This window comes from Morone saxatilis, unplaced genomic scaffold (genome assembly GCF_004916995.1).
Source record: "Morone saxatilis isolate NCDOM2014 unplaced genomic scaffold, NCSU_SB_2.0 Contig0, whole genome shotgun sequence".
In the NCBI taxonomy this organism is placed as follows: Eukaryota; Metazoa; Chordata; class Actinopteri; family Moronidae; genus Morone; species Morone saxatilis.
The window spans coordinates 16,101,630-16,111,720 of NW_023339650.1; the positions used below are offsets into that span (position 1 = coordinate 16,101,630).

Sequence of the window (10,091 nt, forward strand, 5' to 3'; positions counted from 1 at the left end):
ATAGTTTGCTTCATGTTCGCAGAACCTTATTCCCTGAATGCATTTTCCCCACTACACATGGGATATCAGTACTGTTACATAACACAACAGAATATTGTTTACTTCATGTTCACGTTACCTCTTGTTTTTTACCCAGTAACATGGTACATGAACAATATCAGGAATTGGTTATATCAGTGCTTTAAAATCACGTCCCCCTTGTTACTTCCTGAGCCACTTAAGATGACTATGTAGCATTGCAGAATATGCAGTTTTTTCGGTCTTACAACCTGGTAATCAAGCAAGAATATATCAGATAACAATGGTAATGAGATATAATTAAGACTGGGTGCATTGCAATTTATGTGAGTAGCAGTCGTCTTCCGCCTGATGTACAACTGCATGCCAACCAGTCACAACTCATACTGGGACTAACCTTGGAAAAGTGAGTTCAGAAGGAGATGAACTACCACACGAGACATTGCAAGAACTACAGCAAGGAAAACAGTTGTGACATGATCAAGTGACACACGGTTTGCGACAGATGGGACGAAAGAGAACATACCTGGTCAGAGGTCTATATACAGGTCCTGTCTAGAAGAGCGAAAACTTCTGGAGGGAATGAGAGACGCCTGCAACAAGGAGACCGTTCAGTATGAGAACATGGAACCACCGATTTCAGGACCCAGAATGCTGTGCAGCAGAGACAGGTAGCACTTGATTGATGAATGGAGCTGTGATCTAAAGTCCCATTAGCAAAGATGCTGACCTTCTGATCAGACACAGAATCATTAAAAACTGGCTGCTCAAAAGAGTTCCTACATTAAAGCTGAGTGTTTCCTTTATACCCCGTACTTGTCACTGATCCCAGTCCATTAGCAGATTAGGTCAGAATGCCCTTTGGACTGCCAAATGTATCTGTTACCCAAAGCCAAAAACTACTACTTTACTATCAACTGGAGCATGCTCATTTTGAAGCTCTAGTCTATTTGAAGACTTTTTTTCAGCGTTTTATGCATTTTTCTAAACAAGTGTGTTTGATCAAATTACCACACAGCTAATCTGGGACAACTCTAGCACTAAAAACCTGTACACATTTCACAGAGGGTTAAATGAACAGGGGTTAATTGAAGTCCAGCGGCTTATTTTTGCCCCAGGCTTCATACCCAACCAAAGGTCACAAAGGAAACACCGCAGGCACTGAATGTGTAATCTAGTTAAGAGTTGTAATAAAAATGAAATATTATGTGATAGTTTTAAAAGTCTGACATAAGTATGATTCTGTTTATGTTTAATGTGCTCAGTTTACATGAGTGCAAACCCTCAGGCTCTAACACACCCATACGACATGCTGCTTGACCTATTTCCTTTATTTGTTTCACAACAGGTAGATCCCGATAGTATCAAAGCCACAGTCTGAAGTTTGATTTGAACTTGCAACCATAGCTTACTTATCAATAAACATGTCATTTATTTATGGTACAAGATCATTAGAACAATCTAGTAATATACAAGCATAATTTCCAGGAGACAGGGTTGGCAAATGTTATTGGATCATTAAGTCATTAAACAGAGTTGGAGAACTTGTTTACAGGAGTGGATAACCTTTAGTTAGATGCATGTTGCTTGCATGTTTGTACTTAAATGTCTTCAGTATTTCTCAGCATGTTCATCATTGATTGGTATTGATGGCCATGACCTTTGACAACCATCACCATCTCACAGCTTTTAGTAGCCAATTAGCATTTAATTGCATGAACTTCACCCAGCTGCTGTAACAGTTTCTTGGTTTTAAATTCTATCATTGACCTACTTACCATACACTGAAAGATTCAGAGCCGCCAACTGTAAAACCCCCACAGTGGGGTTATTTTTTGGGTTGTACAATGGGTGGGGGCAGACATATAGACAAATATTGACTTACTACATGAAACAATAAACAACAAGTTCTTTTACAAGTGCATTAGTAAAAGTAAAGCTGTATTTGCAACTAAATGCATTTAGATGATTAAAAATAAATCTATTCACTATGCAGAATTTACATTTTTAATATACTGTTGGGTAGTTTCATTTATAAGAAAAATCATCATATTTGATACATTAACATGTTCTGTATGTACATTTTGTATCTGAATAGTACAGTGACATATATATAGTAGCATACAATGTTAACAGAGATGGTAGAAAGTAATTAAGTGCATTTACTTACAATAAGTACAATTCAGACATTCAGATTAATAATATGAAATATGATCAACATATGAATTATGATGTAGCCTATTATTATGGTTAAAGATAATGCTTTATTGATCATTTGGTGTTATTCACAAGGTAGCCATAAGATTTTACCAGCTGTATAATTAAAGTGATGTACACTATAATGCATCAATAGTTATAATTCATTAATACAATAGGCCTATATATCATACTGAAATGGGCCATTCTGAATGATAAGTGCTTACTTTTTTTAGTTTCAGTATATATTGATGCTAAAGTTTTTGTACTTTAACTTAAGTAACATTTTGAATGCATGGCTTTTTAATTGTAACAGAGTAATTTTACACTATAGTGATATTTATTTTATTAGTAAAATATCTGAGTTCTTCTTCTTACACCTCTGGTTAATGACCGAGTACAAGTGTCCCTTCCCGCCACTGCTGAACGGTCTTGTTGTGATCCTCGGACCTGAGTTTAGGCAGCTCCACGGTGACAGATACGATTCCTGATTGGACCAGACCTGAAATGGCCACGAGCCAGTGCGCGTGAGCACGCACACGCGCCGCGTTTGCGCGCCTCCATAAATAGGGGTCGGAGCGCGAGCGCCGTCTCAGTGACAGCAGTTTGACAGCCAAACTTTCCGCTGACATTTTAATGTGTGAGGCTTTTTAAATGGAGCAGGGAGAGCCTGGACCTCGGAAGAAGAGTTGGAGGAGACGCTACATTGTGTTAGGTGTCCTCGGCGCCCTGGTTCTCATTGTTGTCATCGCCGTTGTGGTGGCACTGGTACTCCGTAACGATACACTGCAATTTAAAGGAATATTTATCGACAGGTGTAAGAAGTTCAATGGGTAAGTCATTTTATTTTTAGCCGTCTGTGTAAAGGAATATAAAATGAGTCTCAGCCGACGATAAGCTGCTTCTTCACACAACTTGGAGACTGAAAGTAATTCAATTTAGAGTAGAATTTAAGATATGTTGAGTATAGGTCGCAGTAAGTCTAACAATGGTGTAATGTGAAGTACACTATGTGCCATTTTTGCGTTTTTCTTTGCGCTAAAGTTGCAAAGAAACATTCATAGCTGCAATAGTGTAGACCTACTGGCTTTATGTCAGCTTAATAATCAGTTTATAACATTCCCACATCACTAATAACCTTATATTAGACATGTTACATGATTATAAAAAGACAAAAAAATCTAGAAATGCATGGCAAACATAGCATATTTTCAATATTTAAGATTTCACAAATCATGTTTCCATGGGAGCTTATATGCTTATATGTTTTATATTAGATAACATTACTTTGGCTAGGTGCACCTAATAAACTGGTAACAGAGTGAATGTTAACAGACATGCTCTATGGAACAGACTGAAATTCAGAAGTTGTGATTTTATAAATAGGAGTTAGTTGATAAAGTCGGGGTGTAATAACAATTGGGCCACCCAGAAAGAGTGAAAACCTGTAAGTATATTCAGTGTCAAAGTTTGAGTCTGTTCGGCACTGCAGTTAATGATTAAGTGGCTGGCCTCCTTTCTGCACTTTCTGCAAGTTTGCACATTGTTAGTGTCCATCCACATAATACACTGTAATGACAGTGCTGTTTTCTGTATTGTACTTTAGGGGTGTTTTTCGACCATGACATGGTTTCTTTATAATGAACATGATTAGAACTGCTAACAAATGTGGCCCTGCACCTAAGCTTTTTCCATCAGAATGACTCGGGTCCATGTTCCTGAGACTCAGCAGTACTGTTGTTCTATTCTTCCAGATACGACTGTAAGAAGGTGTGGGAAGCATTCGAACAAGCCTATGTCGGGCGGGACCCTTGTGACGTTCCCATGGAAGCCTATGATCCTTTCGTTGCCGCGACGCCCTTCGAACCTGCATGCAACAGAGTAAACATCACTTCGACATATCCACTCATGGCTTCTTTTAGAATGCAAAATAATACATGTGACAATGTGGTGTTTGGCTTAGATGATGTTCTGGAGCAAAACGAAGGATGTGGTCCATGAGTTCACCGCGAAAAGTGATTGTTTTGTCACCCTGGAGGACACCGTGTTGGGAGCGGTGGCGGATGGTCTGATCTGGTGTGGAAAGGAGGGCAGCAGTGGTAAGATGAAGAAACATGGATTCAAGGGACACGAAAAAGAATTTAAAAGCATGTTTTAAATGATCAGTGGCAACAACTTCCTCTCTTTTTTTATACCTGTTCGTCAGACCTGACATGCCCTTTGTGTGTGTGTGTGTGTGTGTGCCTCTTCAGACATGGTGAGGGAATAAGAACCAATATCATAATTGCTGATGTACAAATGCCAGAGGTGTTATTTTCAACACCTGAAGTTACTTTTACACAAAGCGTGTCAAGTCACGTCAATTTAAAAAAAAAAAAAAAAGAGGCAATTATCAGCAGTTCCCAAATTGGCTCATGGAAGGAAAAAGGTCAAAAAGAATTGGCATGTATGGAAGGTACAATGCAATTTGATCTTGCTGGGATTGTAAGCACCCACGCCTCTGCGGTTATTCTACACAATGCATGGCTCGAGGTTTATCATCATTGTCCAGGAGCTACCTTTGCTTGCTAAATACCATCAGGCCACAGAAAAAGGGACACAAGATGAAACAAGAGTCCTCGCTCCCTGCCAAACATCTTTTCAACCTCCTTCATTCTTTTAAAAGATTAAAAGGTACTCAAACACCCAGGTTCTTTGACAGCAAATATCCAGAGGCTTTTCTTAAAGTAATAGTTTGACACTTTGGGAAACACACGTTCGCGGATGATGCTGAACTTTCCTTTAACTCCCAAAACATCAGAGGTGTTATTATTCTCATCCATAAGGTCATTGTAGCTATTTCTACCACTTGTTTTCTGTCTCAGTTTGGGTTTGTGATGTCCTGAGATTTCTGTTTTGCTTCATGTGAGCAGCTCACCGGAGCAAATGACACTGAAATGTGTGTGTGTGTCGTTCTAGAAACATTCACTACCGACTGCCCAGGATGGAGAGACTGTGTGAACAACCCTGTTCGCTCATTTTGGAACAGAGTCTCAGCTGCTGTAAGTGGAAAAACTAGAATTCACTAGTTTTGCCAAAAAATACAACAGTCCTGGGATCAAGCAGTGGTTAAAATAACAAATATGTGGAGCATAAGGTGAAATCTCTCCTGAATATTAGTGATTATGACGGAGAGGAGGAGAAGAAAGGTCACTCGGCCGGGTTCTTCATCAATGAGGCTTTGTGCTGGTCTCCATGGAGCCACATTGCGTAGCTCTCTCCTGAGCGAGCAGTGGCAACCCACACATTCAGAGGGGAGCCCTGCTTCGGTTTGGCTGGGTGCAGATGCACAAACACAAGATGAGCAGAATAAAGCAAACCATGAATAGCATGTAAAGTAAAACCAAAAAAAAGGAAGCAAATTGACACAGGATAAAAACACTAAACGTTAAAATAACACACAGATTCACAGCTACAGGTGGTGTGATAGGTTGACAAATCTAACCTTACATCACCTTAAAAGGTCTGAAGTTGACAAGTTTGAAATTTAGAAAGACTTTTATTTTCTCCTCAGCAAGCTGTGCAGCAGTCTAAAGTGGCTATAAGTGATATTTTTACCATTGCTTAGATCATTAATTCTACAAATAAATGCACATTTCATATCTGTCAAACAGCTGCGTGATCTGTTAACGTTTTATTTAAAATATATATTTGACATTTTTCCACCAAATAAGTTTGTCACACAGACACACAACTCTCCGGTCACATGAATCATCTTCTTGAATGTTGTGCTTGCTAGTTTCATCCAGATGTGGTTAACGACAGGAACATATAAAAAGTAATATTTGAACTGAAGTCTGTTCCGGGTTAGATGAAGGGCTTACCTCGCTGACCTCTGCAGCTCTCTGTAGGATGAATGACAGCCTTATCTTATGGTGACATTTCTACAGCTATCTGTAGATACAGTTGCACCGTTATTGTGCATAGACACGTGGACATGTTATGTGTCATTTGGCAGTGTGGCAACATCGAGTGGGGAGTAGAGAATTTGTTGGTGGGGTGGGTGCCCCTTTTTATCTTGACCCCCCGCTCCCCAGAATGTCAGTGCACGTCCCTGTTAGTTAAAAACAAGATTTTCAGCAGCCGATAAGCATTCATTCTGAGAACACTGTAGTCCCACAAAGTTATAGAAGTCTAAATCTACAGTGCAGCTCCTTGTCTTTAGTTTGCAGATGCTGCCTGTGGCAATGTCACAGCAATGCTAAATGGATCCATCGAAACCCCATTCAGTTCTCAAAGGTAAGTTGCTCTCGTTGAAGAAATATCCCTTTTCTGATGTTATTTCATGCAACCAAACAGATCACACAGCACAGAAGCTAAAGACATACTAATAGTTTCAGGTGTAGCCTCATAATGTTTATAGTATCTGATCTTTTACTAAGTGAGTGAACAACAATCTTGTATCAAATCAGCCTTTAGTCATGTTTCTCATGTTAGACGTGTACAGATTTCTTTGGGGTTTAGCTCTCTGACCAACTTCCCTTTGATGTATGTGAGTGGAAAAGAATATTACGGTGCTCTTCAGCAAGAAAATAATCTTTTAATTAGCACCTAATGAGCAGTTTACAGCAGAGGTTTGTGCACTGCAGAATCCAAACATGGACAAACTGAAATGAGCGTGCAGTGTTAGTTAAGACTTAGTGGTGGCTGTATGTGGGGATTTTACCTCAAGTAACTTAGTCTGTGAATAAAATAAAAAGTCATATTGTGGAAATGAGGTATGAGAAACATCTCTAAGTCTGTGTTCTATCACATCCTGTTATATTACTTGATATATTATACTGCAGGTTTGTACATGTCACTGTAACTTGTGAACTTTAGAAATATAAATGTTCCCTTTTTTTTCGGCTGTCAGTATTTTTGGGAGCATCGAGTTGCTGAGGTTCAACTCCACCAGGATGGAAAGCCTGAATATTGTAATGGTCACACAGAAGAACCCTGTGTAAGCTGTTCTCCTTATATGCATGATACACACATTATTCATTTTGAATGTGATTAGTGCATTAATGACCTGTATGTTCTTCCTAAAGTCATGTTTTCTGCCTCCTCTTCAGGGCAAACTGCACAAATGAGTCTCTAAACATTTTACAGAGAAAGCTGGACAAAGGAATTCAATATTACTGCAACGACGTGTCTGAGTGAGTACAGCGTGTTTGTATGAATGATCACATGTTTCTGTCCTCACGCGTTTGTTTGTTGACTGCCTGACCTCTGTCTGTCTCTGCAGAGCTCAGCTCGAGGAGTGCAGCAACAATTCACAGACAACCTGTGGAGCATGTTGGTGAAGATGTGTGAACTAAACAAGACTAACAATAACCTGCTATAAAATATATTTTTATAGAGTTCAGTACTGTCTTTGTTAATGAACTAATTCTCTAAGTTCTGTTATACTGTATATTGGAAATTGTAATTTTTCTTGTAACTGTGGGCCAGTTTGACTTTTTTTATATAAATGTCATTGATACATTATTACAATATGACAATGCACCTTTGTATCTTTAATTGAAAAGGTTCTGGGTGTGATGGGGAAGCTTTTTATCAAATGTTAAAGAGTTGAGGCAATGAGTGAAATATAAGTGCTGCTATCTAATTACATTCAATTGACAATCTCACTCATACCTGGTGGGAGAATTTGATTTTTATTTTTGAAATAAAATGTTCAACTATGAGCTTGTGAAAAAGTGTGGTAGTGACTTCCTGTGTGAAATCACGTTGATGTAAAATATTTCATGAGAAGAAAAACACATTTGGCATGAATCACCAAAAACAAAGAGACACAAAACTAAAGAAAACTGCAGTTGAATTAAACTTGCACCAGCTGAACCTGCAGTTGAAACCTTTGAAAGCTATCTGAGCTAAAAGCTGATCAACAAGACAGCTGAATGTAGGCATACACTGTATATAATATTGATTATTCTCAATTCTCTGTGTTTTGCAAAAAAATATAACGCTGCTTTTGTCTGTTTTCTGTTTCACTTTATAGCATTTCTCATACACACATTACAAAAACACCTTTTCAATATGAAGTATGCAACTGAAGCCATTTATTAAAATGTTGTGATCACAATAAGGAGAGTCTAGTGGCATCAAAGGTGTATTAATGATTAAGCATAATACTTTGATGGCTACTCCATGACAGCAACAAGTCACACACTGTGAGATAACACCCAATGGAATTCCCCAAACCTTTTGGCCGTTTAATGGAGATTAATTACAGTTAAGTTACCGGGATTTTGGGGGAAATGCGGATTATATTATTAGTGTAGGTTTTAAAGATACTTTTATGTACTAGTTTGAACAGTTTCACACTACTCTGATAAAAAGAAAACGTGATCTTGGCACCAGTATGTTTACTACAAAACTGTAACGTATAAAATCACCATAGAACGTATAAATGCATGCATAAGAAGTGTTGCCCCATTGAAGCAACAATAGAAAGGTCAGACACAGATTGTTGGCCAGATACCTGCATCCTGTTTTATTTCAGATTAAAGTCCTTTTTATGTAATCTGGTCACGAAAGCGAAATCAACACAGCTCGACAACAAAGCTCATGTGCCGGGACAATGATTTACCCACGGTGAGGTAAGAACACTGATACCCTCTTCTTTGTTTTGGCTCTATACTCACAGCGTATTAGATTTAAAATAAACCCTGGAGTTATGACCCAAATAGATTCCTCTCATTTACAACCTGCCCTTTCGTCAGTGACCACTCAGTTGCTAAGTTCAGAAGCTCACCATACTTATAGACCTACTATCTCAATGACAGCACATAAAGATAATAAATTGAGAGTTAGACTAAAGTATATTATGGAATAAATACATTATACTGTATTCACATTTGCTATACCCAGGTAATCTCACACAACACATAGGTGTATATTACAACATGAATGCTTATGAGATTAACTATTGCTTTTATTACTTAAGAGTCCCTATTAAAATGATTTGATATAATCCTTCTACATTGTGTTATTTTATGTCTGCTGGCAGTATAGGACTGAGATAGAGAGACTCAGATACCCTCTAGTGACGAGACTGAATGTAATTCTGGTCACAAGAAACAGGTATGTGTAAGATTTCCGCTTAATTTTTATGTAACAATTGTGATTTTATGTATATGACACACGTTATCCCCGTTTAGTGCATGTATTATTAAAACGTGGGATAAAACACAGCAGTTAGTTTTCGGCTGGTACAAAGCAGGAAGATAAATTGGGCAAATAGAAACTAAAGCTTTTTTTCCCCCCCGTATAACTCTGACTCATTGTACCGCTGAGAATTTACAGGTGGACCTAGGGAAATAACTGGATTCAAGAGTTGGTTTTACTTGCAAGGAAGTCTACAAAGACTATAAAAACAACAGCATTGGTCATTTATTCAAACTCTTACAGCAACCTCTGTTTAGGTTTTTGCTAATAAATGACTTAGTCTTAGTCTTAGGATGATCTGGGTAACCGAACATGTGACTTTGACACGAGACACCAGGTGTCCATCAGTAGACACTGGTTTCTTATAACCATGATGGCAAAAAGTTTCCTTAACCTTGACCATGAGCATGATCTTTCCTTGACCATCACCGAGCATTTATAGTTGCTTAAAATGAAGACCTTAATGATAAAGGAGGCAGATCAGATAATATGCGTGTGCTGTATGTTTATGTGACACAGTACATTAACTAGAGATCTCAGATTAGAATAGAATAGAATGCCTGTATTGTCACTATACACATGTACAATGAGATTAAAAGCCAACTCCAATAGCAGTGCAAAAACAGTGTAAATATAAACATAGGACATAAAGTAATAGTAAAAAAAAGGGAGGTAAGGTGCACAGT

The 10,091-nt window shown here is 38.3% G+C and overlaps 1 protein-coding gene across 2 annotated transcripts; it reads left to right on the top strand.

Moving 5' to 3' along the window:
- Positions 1 to 2,792: 2,792 nt before the first annotated feature.
- On the top strand, positions 2,793 to 7,928 carry LOC118320977 (ADP-ribosyl cyclase/cyclic ADP-ribose hydrolase 1-like). Of its 2 annotated transcripts, XR_004796387.1 has the most exons (9): positions 2,793 to 3,047; positions 3,969 to 4,095; positions 4,178 to 4,313; positions 5,173 to 5,255; positions 6,419 to 6,492; positions 7,109 to 7,195; positions 7,308 to 7,391; positions 7,481 to 7,603; positions 7,636 to 7,928. XR_004796387.1 is itself a non-coding variant. In XM_035652115.1 (8 exons), the coding sequence occupies exons 1-8, from the start codon at positions 2,869 to 2,871 to the stop codon at positions 7,536 to 7,538; spliced, it is 828 nt and encodes a 275-aa protein (XP_035508008.1). In that variant the 5' UTR covers positions 2,793 to 2,868; the 3' UTR covers positions 7,539 to 7,928. The 2 variants fall into 2 exon arrangements, 1 of the variants encoding a protein (XP_035508008.1); XM_035652115.1 differs by having other exon boundaries at positions 7,481 to 7,928.
- The last annotated feature ends 2,163 nt before the right edge of the window (positions 7,929 to 10,091 follow it).

Excerpts from the sequence above, each read along its gene's own strand:
- LOC118320977 (XM_035652115.1), top strand. The coding sequence starts at position 2,869 with ATGGAGCAGGGAGAGCCTGGACCTCGGAAGAAGAGTTGGAGGAGACGC. Across the intron at positions 3,048-3,968 it reads AGGTGTAAGAAGTTCAATGG|ATACGACTGTAAGAAGGTGT; the intron begins GTAAGTCATTTT and ends CTATTCTTCCAG. Across the intron at positions 7,196-7,307 it reads GTCACACAGAAGAACCCTGT|GGCAAACTGCACAAATGAGT; the intron begins GTAAGCTGTTCT and ends CCTCCTCTTCAG.